The sequence below is a fragment of the Chiloscyllium punctatum genome, chromosome 3, assembly GCF_047496795.1.
Source record: "Chiloscyllium punctatum isolate Juve2018m chromosome 3, sChiPun1.3, whole genome shotgun sequence".
NCBI classification, from domain to species: Eukaryota; Metazoa; Chordata; class Chondrichthyes; order Orectolobiformes; family Hemiscylliidae; genus Chiloscyllium; species Chiloscyllium punctatum.
Window position 1 is genome coordinate 152,014,112 of NC_092741.1, and position 22,813 is coordinate 152,036,924.

At 41.9% G+C, this 22,813-nt stretch overlaps 1 protein-coding gene across 4 annotated transcripts in view; it reads left to right on the top strand.

Annotated features, from left to right (window-relative positions):
* The window catches only part of ldah (lipid droplet associated hydrolase), a 345,583-nt gene that overhangs the window by 263,087 nt on the left and 59,683 nt on the right, over positions 1-22,813 (top strand). For all 4 annotated transcript variants that reach the window (XM_072562459.1, XM_072562468.1, XM_072562477.1 and 1 more), the window contains exon 4: positions 1,468-1,628. In XM_072562459.1, coding sequence (XP_072418560.1) covers positions 1,468-1,628 — 161 coding nt within the window. The remainder of the gene's footprint in view (positions 1-1,467; positions 1,629-22,813) is intronic.

Genomic DNA, 22,813 nt, shown 5'->3' on the forward strand with positions numbered 1-22,813 from the left:
ATCTGTCCTGGTCCACCCACGTTGATGTGACAGTCAAGAAAGCACAACAACGCCTCTATTTCCTCAGGAGGCTGAGGAAATTCACATGTCTGTAAAGACTCTTACCAATTTTTATAGATACACCACAGGATGCATCGCGGCTTGGTATGTCATCTGCTCTGCCCAGGACCGGAAGAGATAACAGAGAATTGTGAACACAGCCCAGTCCACTACACAAACCAACCTTCCATCTATTGACTACCTCTATACTTCTCGCTGCCCCAGAAAGGCAGCCAACATCATCAAAGACCCTTCCCATCTCCTCTGTCAGGAAGAAGGTACAGAAGCTTAAACACAAGAGATGCAAGAACTACTTCTTCCCTGCTGTTATTAGACTGCTGAATGGACTCTCAATTTTTAAATTTGATGTTAAACTCACTCTTTGTGCACTTTCTTTGTAACATTCTATTCCTTGCTCTGTACTATTACGCTAATGTACTTTGTATGGTATGATCTGCCTGTACTGCATGTAAAACAAAACTTTTCACTGTACCTATGTACATGTAACAATAATAAATCAAATCAAATCAATACAGACTTTTCAAAATTGCTTATCTTGGTAAAAGTCTCACATTTTCAATAATGAAAGCTAGTCTATATTTAAGTAAGTGTTTCAAACAGTTTTCATAATTAGAACTACATCGTAATTGAAGTACATGTAAGCCAAAATAGTGGGGTATAAGTATGTTTCTGTTTGTGGGCATGTGAGAAAGTATATCATACTTTCAATTGAAAGGTACTCACAAGGCAAGTTACTGTTCAGCAATAAGTTGATTGAAATTATATGCAGGCTGTTCAAGTTTGCTCTTAAATTTATGTTGCAAGACAAGAGTAAAGACTGTATTTTACAATTTGCAACTGCAAAGACTCAGCATGAAGTTCACAAACATCAGACCTTATCTACTGCACCAATTTTATCAGATTGTTGATATTCTTATTGTTATGACCAATGACCTATATTTTACAATCGATATGTTACTACACAATCCTCAATTGACGTTTATGTATTGTTTTCTTATTTGTAATTTAATCACTTTTCCTTCCTTCCCTGTTTTTGCTTTTCTCCCATTGACGTTTGCATGAGATAACTAGTCTCTGCGAAGAGTGTAGTTTTGAACTTGGTTTTCATTCACAGAGCAGTAATTCCAGGGGCCAAATCTGAACTTTGTGGTGTTGGCATGTGGTGTGTGCTAAATTTTCAAAACAGCAGTCTCTAAATTAAATAAGTGAATGATAATCGCTAACTATCTGATAAGCTCTCTATTCCTAATATCAGTTTTCCAGTCATGCCCTTCAAGGGTCCGACAGTCACTTTAGTTTCTTTTTTATGTACATATGAGAAGCTCTTGGTGTTTGTTTTTATCTTCTTTGTTGACAAATTACATGTGTGGGAGTATATTTACTTTTAATAGTGCCGTTATCTTTCAGATGTTGAGCTGGAGGATGTGTTTGGCTTGAATGGACAAGTAGAGCATAAATTATCGTTCCTGAGAAGACATGTGCCAAAGGATGTCAAGTTGGTGCTGATTGGCCATTCTATTGGATGTTATATGATACTAGAAATGATGAAACGTGAACCTAAATTACAGGTAGGTGATCTAATGGGATATTTGTTTCATTGATTTAAGTAAATCACTAATACACAGTACTTAGTGATTTTCAGTGCTACTTGTAGTTTACGTCAGTTATGATTTGAACAGCATAAATGTATGCATTATAGCTGACACCAGACAAATAACATAAATTGAAGCAAGATAGTTCTTATTTATATTTGACCCAATTTGGCTGGAAGCATTTAAAAAACAGCCCCAGCTGAAACAGTAGATAAACTACGTCATTGTCACAGTCTCTACTGACATCAGCAACAAGAAAACTTACTGAAGCCAACTTTGAGATCAGAGTTTGAAATGACATGAAATTGAATTAAATAAGATGTAGTATTTTGATTATTTTGTCATTGCCATATTTTACTCAGTTATATCAAACCCATTTTTGTCCAAAGATTGCTAAGGGTGATTTTCATTGAATCATTTTCCTCGTTTTTATTCATCATCACATGCGACCCAATTCTTACACATCCTACCTCCTTTAGGAAGTTACAGTCTTCTTTCTTCCTGGGTTGCTTTTATGATGTACTTCAGCTTCTATTGTGCGGTGCCAAGAAGCTGCCAAATGCATGGGCAAAAGTCCCTCCCTGTGCATTTTAGCAGCACACACCTTTTTCTCTGACAATGAAAATTATCAGGGATCCAAACGGAACTAGGTGAGTTTGCAAAAATCTTCTTCATAATATTAAAACATAGAACATAGAACAGTACAGCACAGAACAGGCCCTTCAGCCCACGATGTTGTGCCGACCACTGATCCTCATGTATGCACCCTCAAATTTCTGTGACCATATGCATGTCCAGTAGTTTCTTAAATGTCCCCAATGACGTTGCTTCCACAAATGCTGCTAGCAACGCATTCCATGCTCTCACAACTCTCTGTGTAAATAACCCGCCTCTGACATCCCCTCTATACTTTCCTCCAACCACCTTAAAACTATGACCCCTCGTGTTAGTCACTTCTGCCCTGGGAAATAGTCTCTGGCTATCGACTCAATCTATGCCTCTCATTAACTCGTATACCTCAATTAGGTCCCCTCTCCTCCTCCTTTTCTCCAATGAAAAAAGTCCGAGCTCAGTCAACCTCTCTTCATAAGGTAAGCCCTCCGTCCAGGCAGCATCCTGGTAAACCTCCTCTGAACCCTCTCCAAAGCATCCACATCTTTCCTATAATAGGTCAACAAGAACTGGACGCAGTATTCCAAGTGCGGTCTAACCAAAGTTTTATAGAGCTGCAACAAGATCTCACGACTCTTAAACTCAATCCCCCTGTTAATGAAAGCCAAAACACCATATGCTTTCTTAACAACCCTGTCCACTTGGGTGACCATTTTAAGGGACCTATGTACCCGCACACCAGGTTCACGTTTCATCATTTCTAGTCACAACCTCAAAGAACTCGATAAGGTTTGTGAGGCATGACCTGCCCCTCACAGAGCCATGTTGACTGCATTTAATCAAGCCATGCTCTTCCAGATGGTCATAAATCCTATCCCTCAGAATCCTTTCTAACACCTTGCAGACGAGATGTGAGACTTACTGATCTGTAATTGCCAGGGATTTCCCTATTTCCTTTCTTGAAGAGAGGAATTACATTTTGCCTCTCTCCAGTCCTCAGGTACGACTCCAGTGGAGAGTGAGGATGCAAAGACCTTCGCAAGTGATGAAGCAATTGCATTTCTCGTTTCCCAAAGCAGCCGAGGACAAATCTGGTCCGGGCCTGGCAATTTGTCAATCTTAATGTTTGACAAAATTTTCAGCACATCAGCTTCCTCTATCTCTATCCATTTCAGCATGCACACCTGCTCTTCAAAGGCTTCTTTCACTACAAAGTTCTTTTCTTTCGTAAAGACAGAAGCAAAAAACTCATTTAGGGCTTCCCCTACCTCCTCAGACTCCACACACAAATTCCCTATGCTATCCCTGATTGGCCCTACTCTTTCTTTGACCATTCTCTTATTCCTCACATAAGTGTAAAATGCCTTTGTGTTCACCCTAATCCGTTCTGCCAAGCCTTTCTCGTGCCCCCTCCTGGCTCTCCTCAGACCATTTTTGAGCTCCTTTCTCGCCTGCCTGTAATCCTCTAGAGCTGAGCTTGACCCTAGCTTCCTCCACCTTATGTAAGCTACCTTTTTCCTTTTGACTAGAAGCTCCACCGCTCTCGTCATCCAAGGTTCCTTTATCTTACCACTTGCCTGTCTCAGAGGGACATATTTATTCATCACTTGCAACAATTGTTCCTTAAACAGTCTCCACATGTCTATAGTGCCTTTACCATGGAACAATTGCTCCCAATCCATGCTTCCTAACTCATGTCTAATCGCATCATAGTTTCCTCTTCCCCAATTAAATATTCTCCCATTTTGCCTAATCCTCTCCTTCTCCATAGCTATGTAGAATGTGAGGCAGTTGTGGTCACTATCAGCAAAATGCTCTTCCACCACAAGATCTGATACTTGTCCCAGCTCATTTCCGAGCACCAAGTCTAGAATGGCCTCTCCCCTCATTGGCCTGTCAACATACTGAGGTAGGAAACCCTCCTGAACACACCTTACAAAAACAGATCCTTCCAAACCATCTGTTCGAAGGAGGTTCCAATCAATATTGGGAAAGTTAATGTCACCCATTACAACAACCCTACTACGTCCACACTTTTCCAAAATCTGCCAACCTATGCTTTCTTCCATCTCCCTGCTGCTATTGGGGGGCCTGTAGTAAACCCCTAACGAGGTGACTGCTCCCTTGCTGTTCCTAATTTCCACCCATACTGACTCGGTAGGCAGATCTTCCTCGACAATGGAAGCTTCTGTAGCTGTGATACCCTGTCTGATTAGTAGTGCTACACCCCCACCTCTTTTTTCCCCCCTCCCTATTTTTTTTAAATGCTCTAAACCCTGGAACATCCAGCAACCATTCCTGCCCCTGAGAAACCCATGTCTCTGTTATGGCCACAACATCATAGAACCAGGTACTGATCCATGCTCTAAGTTCATCACTTTTATTCCTGATACTCCTTGCGTTAAAGTAAACACACTTGAACTGATCCCTTGGTTCCTTGCCAGGAAAATCCTTCCCACTAGCTGGTCTACCTCTTGCTATTGCCTCATCTGCATCAACTCTCACCTCCGGTATACAGCTAAGGTTCCCACCCCCCTGCCATACTAGTTTTAACCCTCTCAAACTACTCGTGCAAACCTTCCACCCAGGACATTGGTCCCCTTCCAGTTCAGATGCAACCTGTCCTTCTTGTACAGGTCCCAACTTCCCCAGAAGGCATCCCAATTATCTACATATCTGAAGCCCTCCCTCCTACACCAGCTGCGCAGCCACGTATTAAGCTGTGCCCTCTCCCTGTTCCTCGCCTCGCTATCTCGTGGCATCGGTAGTAAACTAGAGAACACTACTCAGTTCGTCCTGCTTTGCAGCTTCCATCCTAACTCCCTGAAGTCACTTTTTATATCCTCGATCCTTTTCCTGGCTATATCATTAGTCCCAATATGTAACACAATTTCTGGCTGTTCGCCCTCACCTTTTAGAACTTTATACACCCGATAGGAGACGTCCCGGACCCTGGCACCAGGGATGCAATATACCTTCCGGGAATCCCGATCCTGACCACAAAATCTCCTGTTGCTTCCCCGAACTATCGAGTCCCCTACCACAAGTACTTTTCTATTCTGCCCCCTTCCCTTCTTAGCCACAATGTCAGGCTCAGTGCCAGAGAACTGACTGGTATGGCTTTCCTCTGGTAGGTCATCCCCCCCAGCAGTATCCAAAACAGTATACTTATTGCTGAGGGGAATGTCCACAGGGGATCTCTGCACTGTTTCAGCATGTTACAGTTTACAGCTATACCACCTCTTTCAGTGCCTGAAAATACATCAAAATCAAGGAACCACTGAGTAAAGCAATTGCTGATTGCCAGTATAATTGAAGGCAACTTGACTAATGTATCATAATGCCTTGCTGACCCTAAATGAAGCTGTCTGCAAAGATCAGCCCATCTCTGTGATCTGGATTATCCCTTTCTCAACATGGGTTTGACTACAACAAGTCAAGTAGCTCTCAAGACAGCTGTGATGTCATCAAGCAAGGTATACAACCAATCACATTAAATTATTTTCACGGCGAGGTTTGAGCAGATTTGTAGCTCAGGTTGAGGTTCTGGATGTAGATTTGCTCGCTGAGCTGGAAGGTTCATTTTCAGATGTTTCATCACCATACTAGGTAACATCATCGGTGATCCTCCGGCTTCACATCCATCAATGTTAACCTGGCCAAGGAAACACTGACTACATTATTAGAAGACCCAAAGACACATACACCAACACCACCAACTTCATCAGCAAGGACAATATCGTCAAGCTAGTGGACCTATACCATATTACCCACTTCACCTTCAACAACAAGACCTACAGACAAACCATTGGCACACCCATGGGATCTCTGATATCAGGGTTCTTAGCAGAGGCAGTAATGCAGAGACTTGAGCAAACAGCTCTGCCAACCATCCAACCCAAAGTTTGGGTCTGCTACATGAATGACACTTTTATCATCACTAAACGAAACAAATTAGAGGAAACCTTGAAGACCATCAATAATACCCTTACTGGCATAAAACTCACTAAAGAGGAGGAAAACAACAACAAACTGCCATTCCTCGATGTCACAGTGGAGCAAACAGCCAATGGGGATCGTCAAACCAGCGTCTACAGGACAACAACACATATGGACCAAATACTGAACTACAAAAGCAATCATCCCAACACCCACAAAACGAACTGCACTGGAACGTTATTTCAGTGAGCCACCACACACTGCAGCACAGAAGAACTTCACAGAGCGGAGGAAAATCACCTGTACAGTGTATTCAAAAAGAACAGGTACCCAATGAGCACAGTCCACTGATTTCTCAGCAACAAACCCCAACAAGCAGACAAAACATGTCCAGAAACCCTGGCCACTCTCCCCTACATCAAAGAATCTCAGAAATGACTGCCAGACTACTCAGACCTCTTGGCATCATGGTGGCCCACAAACTCACCAACACATTAAAACAGCAGCTAATGAACTTGAAAGACCCTATACTGACAACGAGCAAAACTAATGTCATTTACAAAATACCGTTCAAGAACTGTAACAAATATTACATTGGACAAACAGGCAGAAAACTAGCCACCAAGATGCAAGAACATCAACTAGCCACAAAAAGACATGATCCACTCTCACTATTATCCTGACATACAGATGAGGAAGGACACCTCTGGGACACCTCTGTTCAACTGGGACAACACATCCATCCTAGGACAAACCAAACAGAGACACGCGCAAGAATTCCTAGAAGCATGGTCTTCCAACTGGAACTATATTAACAAACGCATTGACTTAGATCACATTTACCACCCACTGAGAAAAAGAACAGGAAATGACATCACCACAGAAAATGACATCACCAACCCAAGGAAACCTAAATACATAAGTAAAAAGCAGGCCATACCACTAATGTTTCACCAGGGGCTCACTGATGATCAGTGAGTATGGTGACGAAACTTCTGAAACTGAATCGTCCAGCTCAGTGAGAAAACTTACATCCATTATTTTCACAGGCAGCAAATCAATAATTACAATGCACTGATTATCATTCACTTTTAATTAAAGAGGGAAATGAGTTATTGGATTATAAATGTGGGGTTAAGGTAGAAGTACAATATCATAAACCAGACAAAACATTTTAAAAATTTGGGATTTTTGTCTATAATGGAAAAACTTTGACCAACCACAAATTTAAAAAAAAATTTTGGGCTCAACAAAATTCACCATTAAAAGCAAATTACACTTGATGCAGCAAGGTGCAGCATTTTCAGGGGTTTTATTTGGCAGTTAGATTCATAGCGTAAATTGGCAAATCTTTGATTTCTAATTTATTGCCCTCTGCTAAGAGTAAACTGCATACCTCTTTTTATATTTCCATGTTTAGTTGTCCATGTGCAAACTCTACAAGTTGTAATTGAAGAGGAGTAGTGACAGCAAATGCTGACAGATTTGACATCAATGCTACTGCAGATTTCAGGCCTATTTGCTAGGCATTTTAGTTCTCATCACTTGGGTCCATCTTAACAATGGAAGTGAAGACCTTCATCTATTTCATGTTTTCATTATGACAAATGCTGCCCCTGCTATCTTGTGTACTCAGTTGAAGAACATGAGAAATAGGAGCAGAAGTAAACGATACAGTTCACCCACCCTGCTCCACCATTCATTCTGAGCACAACTGATCTTTAGCTTTAATTCCACATTCCCACCGCCACCGCCCCCATCCTTGATTTCCTGACACTAAAAACCTGTCGATTGCAGCTCTAAACATATTCATAACCGCTTGAGTGAAGTGATTTCTCCTCATCTCAATCCTAAGTAACCAGGTTCCCCCATCATGAAACTGCGCTCTCACGTTTAACCCTTTTAAGAGAAAATAATTCAAAAGATTAAGTAGAATGAATAACTGTTTTCTTTGCTTCTTTCATTTCCTTTTTTCTCACCAAATGTGTTTTTCTTGAATCTCTCATAAATTTTTACAATTTGTCCTGAAGCATGTTTATAGGCAGACAACAGACAAACGATATTATCAGGGGAGAAGGGTTGTGTCATGCCAAAATAGTAGTATAAAAGCAAACCCTATTATGTATTAGCTCATTTGTTAATCTTTTTATGATTTGCACACAATGGAAAACATATAACAAATTCTTTGGCAAAATGTCAAAACAACGGTATCTGAGTCCATCCTGGAACAAAGCCTTTCAGTGAAAATTTAAAATTGGAAACATGTTTCTATTTTAAATAAACACTATCCCTTTTGTTGATCTGTATGATGGTTAAACGTTGCTGCTGTATCAAATCCTGAAATTCAAACCTCACAATTATCGTGTTGCACTGCTTTATATTTAAGCCATAACTGTTAACATAAGCTGTCATCGTTGTAGTAATGTACAAATTATTTGATGATGTTTAAATTTATTTGCAGCTAACTCTAGATGAATTTATTTTGATCTCCAGTGTAAATTTGTAACTCGTGTTGTGAGGACTTTTTACCCAAAGTTTTAAATACAACATCCTGGCAATGAGCCAACAGAAACATTGTATTTAGAATAAGAATTAGGTTTATTGTCATATGTATTCACATGAGTGCAGTGAAAGGTTTACAATGTCTCCACTTAGGGCGCCATCTTATGTAGAAAAGCACCTAGGTACTGGATCTCAGAAATAAATTAGAAAAATAAAGAAAAATAACATTCGGCATTACAGTCTTTCAGACAGTGCCAGACCTCGCCTTCCCAGTACATGCTGACCTCGCCTCCGTGTCCCATCAAGATGCTGCTATGGGTCTACGACAGCCATGTTCCTGGCACCAAGATAACAGCCCACCAAATTCCTGGGTCCATGCTCCAGGCCTACCAAAGTCAGGAGTCCTTGATCCGGGCACAGCCATCACTGGTGCCAACGACTCTCTGACACCGCCACAGATTCTCCATGATGTCAGAAGATGAAGGGAAAGAGAAAGACGGAAAAAAGAGAGAGAGAGAGAAGGATGTGGCCGGCCTGGAGCATAGGTGCTCAGGAGTCCTAACACTCCCGATTGTGCCAACGCTACCATCTGCGTTTAAAGCACTAACCTAGTAGCATACAGACTGCTGACCATGCTTCTTCTTATCCTGAGGCTAGAGCTCAACTGTTTCCATGAGTATATCCTTCAAAGGTTGCAATGGAATGAAAATTCACAGGTTCCACAATGGGCGTCTGCTCTGTACAAGATTTCTGCCCTTACACATGAAGATATGTCCCTGTGACTTGAATCCTGTTGCATACATATTGTAAGGCACAATTCAGAACTAATTTGATTGACCTTTGTATTAGTTCTGATGTTAATAAATGATCCTATATTTTACAGTCTCTGTGGGTCGAGATATGCCAGTTGCATAGCAGCAGATAGCAGTTTCATAATTGGCCTGCTGGCAATTGCACATGACTGGCATTCAGGGAACTCAATGGCACCAATACAGATTTATTTGAATGGAGTATTCCACTGTAGTGCTGCTGCCCCCAAAGGGTTTGTTTTCTTCTGCTCACATCGTTGTCCTTTGTGTAATCCAACCTTGGGTCCTTGCTTCTACCTTTTCTACATACTAATCTCCATGACAGTGTCTTTGTGATTGGGTTCCATTTGTATACCAATGACAGCCAACTCTGCCTCACTGCCTTCCCATCTGGCCTGACAATTGTTCCTATTCTCACAGGTCAAGTGACAAAACCTAGAAAACCAATATTTCTTTCAACTGCAACATCAACAGGGACACAGTATTTATGAATGCATTAATTCAGGAATTAATGCATTGGGCAAATGATTAGGTTGTTGACTTGAAGAAAGCTTGAGCTGAAAAATGTGTTGCTGGAAAAGCAGAGCAGGTCAGGCAGCATCCAAGGAACAGGAGAATCGACGTTTCGAGCATAAGAAGAGCTTATGCTCTGCCTGACCTGCTGCGTTTTTCCAGCAACACATTTTTCAGCTCTGATCTCCAGCATCTGTAGTCCTCACTTTCTCCTAGTTGAAGAAATCTTGGCCTACCCTGAAAAACTTTTGATTAATATCGCACCTTTTACAAACGTTAGATGTTCCAAATGAATTAGCTGTTCTAATGTATGAAACGTGACAGCAAAATTGAAAAGTAGTTGGATAATCTGTTTTACTGATTTTGTGTGGGGACCTTGTTGACCAGAACATCATTGAAAACTCCTCTGATCACCTTCAAGTAATATCAAGGGATCTTTTGTATTCATTTGAGAAGGCAAATGGAGTATCAGTTAGTTCACTCTTTCATCTTTTGAGAGCACTTCTAATAGTGCAGTATTCAGTCTGATGCAACAGAATATCAGTCCAGATTTCACATTTAAATATCTGAAGGGGAACATCAGCCCCGAACCTGACATAAATGTGAGAATGTTCCCACTTTGCCTTGGTTGACATGGAGTAAGCAGATAGAAAGCTAAGAGAGGTGAATGAAAACCAGACAGGTCTCATACCTGGAGAAAGTGAGGACTGCAGATGCTGGAGATCAGAGCTGAAAATGTGTTGCTGGAAAAGCGCAGCAGGTCAGGCAGCATCCAAGGAGCAGGAGAATCGACGTTTCGGGCATAAGCCCTTCATCAGGAATGAGGAAAGTGTGTCCAGCAGGCTAAGATAAAAGGTAGGGAGGAGGGACTTGGGGGAGGGGCGTTGGAAATGCGATAGGTGGAAGGAAGTCAAGGTGAGGGTGATAGGCCGGAGTGGGGTGGGGGCGGAGAGGTCAGAAAGAAGATTGCAGGTTAGGAAGGTGGTGCTGAGTTCGAGGGATTTGACTGAGACAAGGTGGGGGGAGGGGAAATGAGGAAACTGGAGAAATCTGAGTTCATCCCTTGTGGTTGGAGGGTTCCTAGGCGGAAGATGAGGCGCTCTTCCTCCAACCGTCGTGTTGCTATGGTTTGGCGATGGAGGTGTCCAAGGACTTGCATGTCCTTGGTGGAGTGGGAGGGGGAGTTGAAGTGTTGAGCTACGGGGTGGTTGGGTTGGTTGGTCCAAGTGGCCCAGAGGTGTTCTCTGAAATGTTCCGCAAGTAGGCGGCCTGTCTCCCCAATATAGAGGAGGCCACATCGGGTGCAGCGGATGCAATAGATGATGTGTGTGGAGGTGCAGGTGAATTTGTGGCGGATATGGAAGTATCCCTTGGGGCCTTGGAGGGAAGTAAGGGGGGGAGGTGTGGGCGCCCCTTAGTTTTGCATTTCTTGCGGTTGCAGGGGAAGGTGCCAGGAGTGGAGGTTGGGTTGGGTTGGTGGGGGGTGTGGACCTGACAAGGGAGTCTTTTCGGAACGGTGATACGGGAGGGAAGGAAAATATATCCCTGGTGGTGGGGTCCATTTTGAGGTGGCGGAAATGACGGCGGATGATACGCTCTACATGGAGGTTGGTGGGGTGGTAGGGGAGGACCAGTGGGGTTCTGTCCTGGTGGCGGTTGGAGGGGCGGGGCTCAAGGGCAGAGGAGCGGGAAGTGGTAGAGATGCGGTGGAGGGCATCGTCGACCATGTCTGGGGGGAAATTGTGGTCCTTGAAGAAGGAGGCCATCTGGGTTGTACGGATTTGGAACTGGTCCTCCTGGGAGCAGAAGCGGTGTAGACGAAGGATTTGGGAATATGGGATGGTGTTTTTACAGGGGTCAGAGTGGGAGGAGGTATACTCTAGGTAGCTGTGGGAGTCGGTCGGTTTATAATAAATGTCCGTGTTGATTAGGTCGCCCGAGATAGAAATGGAAAAGTCTAGGAAGGGGAGGGAGGAGTCTGAGACAGTCCAGGTGAATTTGAGGTCGGGGTGGAAGGTGTTGGTAAAGTGGATGAACTGTTCAACCTCCTCGTGGGAGCACGAGGCAGCGCCGATACAGTCATCGATGTAGCGGAGGGAAAGGTGGGGGGTGGTACCGGTGTAGCTGCAGAAGATGGACTGTTCCACATATCCTACGAAGAGGCAGGCATAGCTGGGGCCCATGCGGGTGCCCATGGCTACTCCTTTGGTTTGGAGGAAGTGGGAGGATTGGAAAGAGAAGTTGTTCAGAGTGAGGACCAGTTCAGTCAGTCGAAGGAGGGTGTCAATGGAAGGGTACTGGTTGGTACGGCGGGAAAGGAAGAAGCGGAGGGCTTCTTCCACAAGGGATGAACTCAGATTTCTCCAATTTCCTCATTTCCCCTCCCCCACCTTGTCTCAGTCAAATCCCTCGAACTCAGCACCACCTTCCTAACCTGCAATCTTCTTCCTGACCTCTCCGCCCCCACACCACTCCGGCCTATCACCCTCACCTTGACCTCCTTCCACCTATCACATTTCCAATGCCCCTCCCCCAAGTCCCTCCTCCCTACCTTTTATCTTAGCCTGCTGGACACACTTTCCTCATTCCTGAAGTAGGGCTTATGCCCGAAACGTCGATTCTCCTGCTCCTTGGATGCTGCCTGACCTGTTGCTTTTCCAGCAACACATTTTCAGGTCTCATCCCTGTCATTGGGAAAATACTGGAATCCATTATTAAGGATTTGCAGCAGGATATGAATTGGTTGGACCAAGGGGTCTGTTTCCGCGCTGTATGATTCTATGACTCTAGGACCATATGAAGAAAATCGTAATGTAGTAAAACAGAGTCAACATGGTTTTGTGAAAAGCAAATCATATTTAACAAATTTATTAGAGTTCCTGGAGGTTGTAAGAAGCAGGGTGGATAAAGGAGGACTAGATGCTATTGTACATTTGGACTTACAAAGGCTTTCAATAAGATGCCATATAAACAGCTATTACATAAAGTGAGTACTCATGGAGCTGGAGTGATAGATGGAATCTGGAAGGTCATCTTGCCACACCAGGAGGCCTCTGCTGAAGATGCTGCTATTGCCAGGCCAGGAGGTCACCATGTCACACTGGGAAGGTTGCCACGCCAATGCCAGGAGGCTGCTGTGGGAGGAAGCCGCTGCACCAGGCCAGGAAGTCACCAGGCCAAGCTGGGAAGGTCACCACACCAATGTTGGCAGGCTCCTAGGGAGGCCAGGAGGTTGGTACAGCTGGCCGGGAAGCCACTGCAGCAGGCCAGGAGACTCCTACGAGAGGCCGCAACACCAGGCTGGGAGTCATTGCCAGAGGCCCAGAAACGTCACTCGACAGAAGCCAAGAGTTGAAGGGAAGAAAAGGAGAAGAAGAAGAAAACAAACACTAGGAGGAAGAAAAGATGAAGAAGAGCTGAGAAGACTGAGAGGTGATATCATTGGCATGTGAAATTCTAAAGGAACATAATAAGGTCAATGCTAAAAGGGCTTTTCTGCTTTTGTGGGAATCTAGAACTAAGAGACAATTTAAAAATAAGGAGTCTCTATTTATGACTGAAATGAGGAAGAATTTCTTCTCTCGTTGGTCGGTAGTTTTGAAATTCTTTCCTGCAAAGAGCAGTGGAATTTGGGCCATTGAATTTATTCAAGGCTGAATTGGACAGATTTTTGATTGACAAGAGAATCGAGGGTTTTTGGCAACAAGCAAGACATTGGATTTAAGACTGTAATCAGATTACCCATAATATTATAAAAGATGGAGGAAGCTCCAGAGATCAAAAACCAGAGGGGGAGGGGTGACCTTATTGAGGTTTATAAAATCACATGGTGTATAAATAAGTTGAATGGCAGGTGTCTTTTCCCTAGAGTGGGGGATTTCAAAACTAGGAGCATATTTTTAAGGTGAGACAAGAAAGATTTAAAAAAGACATGAGGGACATCTTTTTTACACAGAGAATGAACTTCCAGAGGAAGTGGTGGATACAAGTACAGTTACAATATTAAAACACATTAGGACAAGTACATGAATAGGAAAGGTTTGGGGATATGGATCAGGAACAGGCAGGTGTGACTAGTTTAGTTTGGGATTATGGTCAGAATGAACTGGTTAGATCGAAGAGCAGTTCCTAAGCTCTATGACTCTATGGACAATTTATTTCTTATGATCTTATAATGAGAAACCAGCAAAAATGTTGAAATGCACTTCATACAATATAGCAAAATATGATCTTTGAAGTCTAAGTTCATAGTGTGGTTAAATATTGTAACCTATTCAGTCAAGAATTGCTGAACCCCATATTAAGTATTGCAGGGAAGACTCCATCTTTCTAGCCTTTGAGAGTCTGACTGCCCTCTTGGTGCTTTCTCAGACCATCACTTGGCAACATTCCTGAATTCGTTAATTGTTAAGTTACTCCTGCTTTTTTATCCTGGCAACAAAAGTCATAATTGAAACAAAAATCAACCTGTGTATGCATCCAGAAATTCTACGTGCCAATTATTCTGTCTGGGTATTTCTTTCATTGGCCGTAACTTAGTTCATTCTATGTGAACAATCAAATGCAGAGGAAACCAAAACCTGCTGAAACAGCGTAATCTATAGGTTTTGCTCTCGAGGTTTTGCTGGGCCATAATCAACCACTAGAGTAAAGTTTGTAGTCAGTTGCCTCCATCTGTATCTTGTTATTGGTTCACTTTTCATAGAAAATAAATCATTGATTCTGAATTCAAGCCAGTATCATTGTACTCTTAGCTGTTTACTTTAAAATGGAAGCACTCAAAAATGAAAAATGGTTATTCAACAAAATGTGTAACTGATATATTATTTGTTTCAGTACTGTTTACTTACATTTTACAGTAATTATTTGTGTATAATTGTGCTCAGTTGAAGATGTTACTGCAAGTTGATATTTGACCATTATTCTATTGTTCCTTAAACGTAATATGGCTTTCACAGTTCAATAAGGTATTATATTATATCAGCAAAAATCTTGGGTTTCAAATGGAAAAACTAGCTAGCATTTATATTTGCTCAGCTCATTTTTCAGCAAGCACGAGTCCCTTTGCTATTTCTTGCTATATTTGGTACAAATAAAGTTGTATCTAATATAATACCCTCTTTCACTCACACTGAACTGAATGGCGTCCATCGCAAAATATCCAAGATTTGTTTTTATCTTGATTTATTCGAGACACTACTGATTATTAGGTTAATATAACCAAATAGTGGTGGGGATTGGTCCTGGCTGCGTCATTTCTATGGGACGCAAAATTGCAATAATCCAACACATTTTGGACCATAATTTTCCTCAAAAACATGCCAGATGCTTGATTGGAAGAAACATACATCAGAATATTTGAACTTCCCCTTAATTTAGAGCCCCACTTAAAAATTAGTATCAAAATGTTTCCATTCTAACCAGCGGTCCTTGAAGAGATATTACCCACAGAAGGTATGTAATTTATTTACCCTTCCTTTTCTGCACACTGTCTTCTCTGTGGAGGAGTAGATTCTCCAGATCCCCGAATGTACCAGAGGACTGGCTCTATGCCAAAACAGGACAAGCTTCTCAATGCCATGACTGATGGACTGTGTCAGGAGACCAATTGGCAATGCTGCTTGTTTGTTTTATGGAGATGAGAAGAGGGACCCAATTTCCAGTGAACCTCAGGCTAAAATCTCAGATGCACATTCAACCGTGAAACTCATTTCACGCTCGTTTCCAGCATTGCTTCAGTTTCCTTGCCCGTACATCTAAATCAAAATGTAACCATTTTTTTAAAGTCCAAAATGAAATCAATATCCAAAGCAAGATCAAATGCTTACATTGCTGAATGAAATTGGTTTAGCCTGAAATGAACAAGCAGGTAAAGAAAATAGAACCCACTGTGATGTACATTTTTCATCCATTATCATACAAAATCTTTATATTTCCCAACTCTCTCTGGTGATTACAACATATTCATGTACTTTAGCTTGGCATCTTTGGATGCTTTAATTCTGATTGACTACAACATTTGATGTTATCAACAAATACTGAACAATACTTGAAGCATCCTCCTTGATATTACTCAGGTATGAGAATTAAGTGATTCAGAACTAGGTAGATACTGATCTTTTTAATACACAGCTCATAGTTAAAACCATCACCATTCGCCACACTATATTTTATTGCAGTCAGTTCTGTAAACTAATCTGCCATTAATTCTTTGCAGTTATGCAATCCTTGTAAAGTTTCAATAAGAAATCAAATGTCTTTTTAAATTCCACATAATTTCTATCCAGTGGGTAATTTTAATTCACTGATTTGGTTATTTCTTGAAGTAACTCAAACACAATTGCAAGATGTAACCAACTGCTTCAAGAATCAGCTTTCCTTCCTCTTATTCTTGGCAGGCAGGTATTAATAATATCCACAAAAAGTCTCTTCTGTTATATCAATATGAGGCACACTTTGCTGTAGGTGAGATGAACCAGTTCTAATGTGTAAAGGTTTATGAGAGCTAAGACCAGCATTTCAGTTCCTTTTCTGAACTGAGGATATTTGTGATGGAATATCTGCTGATCACAAATGTAATTTTGTGAGTAATTTATCTTCAAATACACAGGAAACACAATGAACTGTGTATTCAAGTGAGCATAGGCATTTCGGTGAGTTTTCTGTCACAAGGTCTCAGATTTAAAACAGCTCATGTATCAAAGTTGTCAACAGCAGGTGACCCAACAATCATGAGCAGTTCGGCAGATGTTTTTAATAAAGATTTGTGTAGTCTCTCCCTCTCCCTCTCCCTCTCTCTCCTCTCTTCCTCCCCCTCTCTCTCGCTTTCTGTGAAAGGAGAACTGAATTCATTGTAATGAAGTTGGTCAGTCAACATTGTAGTCTGGTCTAGATAAATCCAGTTGTTTGACTAGTTGAGTGTTTTGATTAGTAATTATTGTATGGCTGTTTGTCTTGTAATAGTCAAATTAATAATTGTGGGGAAAAAGGGAGTGGTAATTGTGCAAGTTAAAGATTAATTCACCAGTTTTCAATCCATCTGTCATGAATTGGTATGTACTATCTGTATCCTATTTCATATTGACAGCAGTAAAGGGAGAAGCTGTGATGAGGATCTGAATGTGCAATTATTTTGTAAATTATCGAAACAGGTAATCCTGATTTTTGTTTGTGCACACCACATCTGTTTTATACCTTAAGTATTTCCTAGAGCAAGTGTATTTTAGTATTTATTCCAAACTAAGTATTTGATATTTGGAGTTATTCTGAACTTCTTTTTTAATTCTGTGAATTTGGATATCATTCTGCATGTCCCTTTAGGGTTTATTTTGATGCTTGTGATTGTTTCTGTGGGAAGACATTTTGAGGCAGCCAAATGAACATGGTATTTAATATGAAAGGCAGTCAGGAAAGGTACTTGACACAGTTCACTGCCAAGATCTGTTGATTCCAAAAGGGACTATATTGGCAGGTGTAAGGGAAACTGCTTCAGCACTGTAAATTCTCAATTTGTTTCAGAGAAAATTGGTTTCTGTGGAATGTGACTGCAAAAACTCCTCGCTATTGTGGCTTTTCTGAAATCTAACATGAGGGTATTTTTTTCTTCTTGTTTCCCAGATTTAAAAATAAAATTGGAGTAGAGCCTATTTTGAATGATTTACTGTTCCACAATTGCTCCATTAGCCTACCCCGCATTTTGAAGTGCAATTTGGCTCTTTCTGCAGACTGCCTATTGAGTCCCTAGCCACTTAATGGTTAAATGAAGGGACATTGTCATTGCAGCCACAAGTTCCATACTTTTGCATGTGCAACATACTTGAAGTAAGTCAGAATGAAAATTACAAAAGTAAACCTGTTGAAAGAATCAGCTGAGACCGGTAGAAGTGAAGAATTGTTGTGGCTGGAAGAGCCCAAGAGTTTTGAGTACAGATTGCTGCTGCTGAGAATTACATTTTGGCATTCTGTCTGTACGTGCTTGGAATTTATCTATGCAAGTGTGAATGCACCGGAGACTTTTGATCCTTGTAGCTACAGGGACTTAAGATGCAGAGCAATTATCAAAAATCAGAAGTACTCCGTAGATCAGGCAGCATCCATGAAGAGAGAAAAACAGAGTGAAGTTCAAGAGGAATATTTCAATTCTTTGCCTTCCAAGGAAGAATTTATTAATAACAGTGACGAAGCTAAATCAATAGCAATCTTCACTTTGTGTGATTGAGGAAGTGAATGTTTTAGTTCACCGGTAAGACGACCTTAAAAGGTGACTGAGGCATCCAATTTAATCAAAAATGTTGAAGTGAAACATTTACAAACTTCCAACACAGATCTATCAGCAAGTTGAAAATAAATTCCTGATGAAGGGCTTATGCACGAAACGGGCAGCACACTGAGCTCAGTGGTTAGCACTGCTACCTCACGGCGCCAGGGACCTGGGTTCGATTCCAGCCTCAGGCAACTGTCTGTGTGGAGTTTGCACATTTTCTACATGTCTGCCAATGTGTTTTCCTCCAGATGCTCCGGTTTCCTCCCACAATCCAAAGATGTGCAGGTTTGGTCAGTTAGCCATGCTAAATTGCCCACAGTGTTTCAGGAATATGAAGGCTATGTGCGTTAGTCAGGGGTAAATGTAGAGTAGTAGGGTAGGGAAATGGGTCGGGGGTCGGTTAATTTTTGGAGGGCTGGTGTGGACTTGTTGGGCCAAATGGCCTGTTTCCACACTGTAGGGGTTCAATGGATTCTATGAAACCTTGATTCTAGCCAGATTGATGATGTGTGACAAGCTTGGATCTAGCATCTCATGGTCTCATGGATGATAGACTGAACTCCACAGATTATCTCATAGTCTTAGTAACCATGCAAGATGATAACATCACCAAAACATTAAGCGCTGTTTCTAAAAGACATTTTTCTATAATGCCGGGTTGCACAAGAATGCAACCATTGCATTAGAGAAGAACTACCTGCAACTCATACTTAATTGCTACCATGTAATAAACCATGTCTTGTTAGGAAGAAAAGTCTCTTCTTGTTAAATATCGACCCTCTCCAACTATAACCAAATAGGCCCTTAGACTCAATGAAAGAAAAAAGATCATAGGCAGTGTCCTTTTCCCCACAAATACCATAATATCATACACTAAAGATCGGAAAATCTGTATTCCAGGCAGTGTTGTAAATTTAGAGATGAATACTGCCCCATGACGATAACTGGAAAAGCTTCAGAGTGAAGCAGTTGTGAGATAAATGGATAGTTACACAGAGGAATTACAGAGGAATTCTTCTCAGTAGATACTGTTTGAGCTGACATTTGAATGAAAACTGATTCTTATAGGAAGAACACATGTTGAAGCTGTATCTTAATGTCATAGTTTCTCTTGTCCTTCGGACGTGTAATTAATACTGAGCCACACCAAACAGAATGTAATTATTTTAATTGTTTTCATTACATTGTTACTTTTCCAAACTGGAGAGATCATAATCTGATGCCAGTAATGAAAAGTAATTCTGTGCTGAGTTCTGTACAAGTTAATGAACAGAACACTTGAAGTATATCCGTTCAAGTATGTTTCTGTTATTTCTCATGCCTTTGCAGAAAGCACATTCATGGCAGGTTTGTCTTCCATTTTAAAGGAGTTGTAAACTTCATTCAGAACAGCAATAAATCTAAAACTGCTGTTGCTCTTTGTTCCACCTGGTGACAATATTTGGTATAGTCCCAATTATGTAAAATCAAGCATGTCTACTCTGGAAGCAATTGCCTAGTGGTATTATTGCTAGACATTTAATCCAGAGACCCAGGTTATGTTCTAGGGATCCAGGTTCAAATCTCTGCCATGGAATAAGGGGGGATTTAAATTTGATTTTAAAAAAATCTGGAATTAAGAGTCTAATGATGATCATGACAACCCATTATCTTTTGTTGGAAAAAACCCATCTGTTTCACTAATGTCCTTTAGGGAAGGAAACTGCCATCCTTACCTGGTCTGGCACACATGTGACTCCAAGCCCATAGCAATGGGGTTCATTCACAACTGCCCTCTGGGCAATTAGGGATGGGTAATAAATGCTGCCCTAGCCAGTGACGCCCAGATTTCACAAATGAATACAAATAAAGGATATTTTCTAATCAACCACCTCAGAGATGCATTACACAGATTTGAACCTGACTCTTTCTAGCTCAGAGGTAGAGACACTACACTACACCACCAGAGTCCTAATATGACAATTTTATATTGGCAGTTACAATTAAAATTGCACATTCAATGTGACTCAAAGCTGTATTACTCAGTGTACAACATCACCAAAGCCACTGGAGTTGGAAGTCAGGGAAGATTATTGTGGGCAACTGAATCGATATCATTTATCTTACACTGTCATCAAAACTCAAAATTTCAACCCATTCTCCTTTAAAGATAAGGATTAGTTCCTGTCCTGTTTATATGGCAGTTACTCAAACAGAACTGTGGTTTCAATAACCAGAAATAGGGTTTTTGAAATGTAAATACAGATGAGAAACTGAAAATTGAACAATTTAGTTTCAGTTTTGAAATTTAAACCATCAATGGAAATGTTTGGAGGAAGATGATAATCCATGGACAAATTCTCATGCTGTAAGTTATAACAAAAGTTTCTCAGGTCTTTAGTTCTGTTTGAAGACCTAATCTCCAAAATATACTGAAAATCCATTTTGTTAGCTATAACTTTGTGATGATCTGGAAAAGATGGTTTAATTTGAACACTCCACTACCTATTAAATCGCACAATAAACGTATTCTTAAAAATTATATTTTAACCTATTCTGGATTCTCGTTTTACTGTTCATTTTATCAATCTCTCTGCACCACAAAAAATCCACACTTTGGTTTTCATCCAATTCAATCACTAAAAATGTTGAATATAGAACAGTCCAGAACAGGGTAAGGCCTTCGGCCCACCATATCTGTGCTGGTTCTGATGCCATTCTAATCTAATCCCATCTGCTTGGACTTGGTCGATATCCCTCTATTCCCTCCCTGTCCATGTGTCGGTCTAAATACCTGCTTCTACCACCTCCCCAGCAGCGGGTTCCAGGCACCTACCACCCTCTGTGTTAACAAAAACTTACCTCACAGACCTCCTTAAAGCTTTTACTGTCTCACCTTAAACCTATTAGATTAGATTACATTACAGTGTGGAAACAGGCCCTTCGGCCCAACAGGTCCACACTGACCCGCCGAAGCGCAACCCACCCGTACCCCTACATTTACCCCTTACCTAACACTACGGGTAATTTAGCATGGCCAATTCAGTTAACCTGCACAACTTTGGACTGTGGGAGGAAACTGGAGCACACGGAGGAAACCCACGCAGACACGGGGAGAACGTGCAAACTCCACACAGTCGGTCGCCTGAGGCGGGAATTGAACCCGGGTCTCTGGCGCTGTGAGACAACAGTGCTAACCACTGTGCCACTATGCCACCCACAACCTATACTCCTTGGTATTTGACAATCCCACCCTAGGAAAAAAACTCTGACTATCCACCCTATCCATGCCTTTTTGCAGCGGGAGCTGGGCGGAAGTGAAGTCGGAGCGCAGAGGCTGTTGGGGAGGTGGGTGCGTGTTATTTAAATAGGTGTGTTCTAGGCCCCAGGTCCTATACAGTAGGGCCTCCTCTAACCGAAATTAAAAGTCCACAGACTTGCAACGAAACACTGGGGTCGAGGGAAGTTTCTGTTGAGAAAAGAGCGAATCTTTGGCTCAGGAGTGTTCGACAAAGAAGTTGAGAGAAGTGATTACGCCACAGTTGAAGAGGGTGAAGACATGACTGCCAAGCTGATTCAGTGAACTGCATGCATGATGTGGGAGGTCAGGGACTCTGGTGTAGCTGGCTCGTATAAGTGGAAAGTGTGTAAACGTTCAACTTCTGACAGAGCATATTGCAGCACTGAAGAAAGAACTAGATGACCCTCAGGCTCATCCAAGAGAACGAGATCTTTCTGGCCAGGACCTTCAGCGAGGTTATTACACCAAGCATACCAGAAGAGAGTAGAAGGGAGAAGACGATGAGGAAGGCAGAAATGAGACAAGTGCAAGAGACCCCGGGAGAAGTACCTGTCAGGAACAGATTGAATCTCTTGGAAACCATAGAGACAGACGTCACTGCCAGTCCAAGAGGCAGTCAGGTCTGCCAATCAGAAATTGGCGTGGAGGCAGAGCCGAGGAGTCAGACATCACACAGAGCCGTGGTAATAAGGGACTCCATAGTGAGAGGGACTGAAAGGGGTTTCTGCGGCAACAGGTGGGATTTGAGGATGGTGTGCTGCCTTCCTGGTGCCAGGATTAAGGACATCGCAGACAGAGTGCAGGAAATCCTCAAGGACAAAGGTGAAGAGCCAGACGTGGTGGTGCATGTCGGCACAAATGACATCGGGAAGAAGAGGAGGGACATTCTACAGTGGGACTTCGGAGAACTAGGAAGAAGGCTGAAAAGCAGGACATCCAGGGTGGTTATCTCCAGTTTACTTCCAGTTCCTCGGGCTGGAGAGGACAGGAACAGGGAGATAATGGACTTGAATGTGTGTCTGGGGAACTGGTGCAGGAAGCAAGGATTTAAATTCTTGATCACTGGGGTATGTTTAGTGGTAAGGATAAATTATACGGGTTGCACCTTAATAGGTGGGGGACCAGCATTCTGGCAGGTAGGTTTGCCACTGCAACACAGCTGCGTTTAAACTAAATAGCGGGGGGAGGGGACAAACTGGAAGTTTAAGAAGGAAGTTAAAGGGAAAGTTAGAACAAGAGAAGT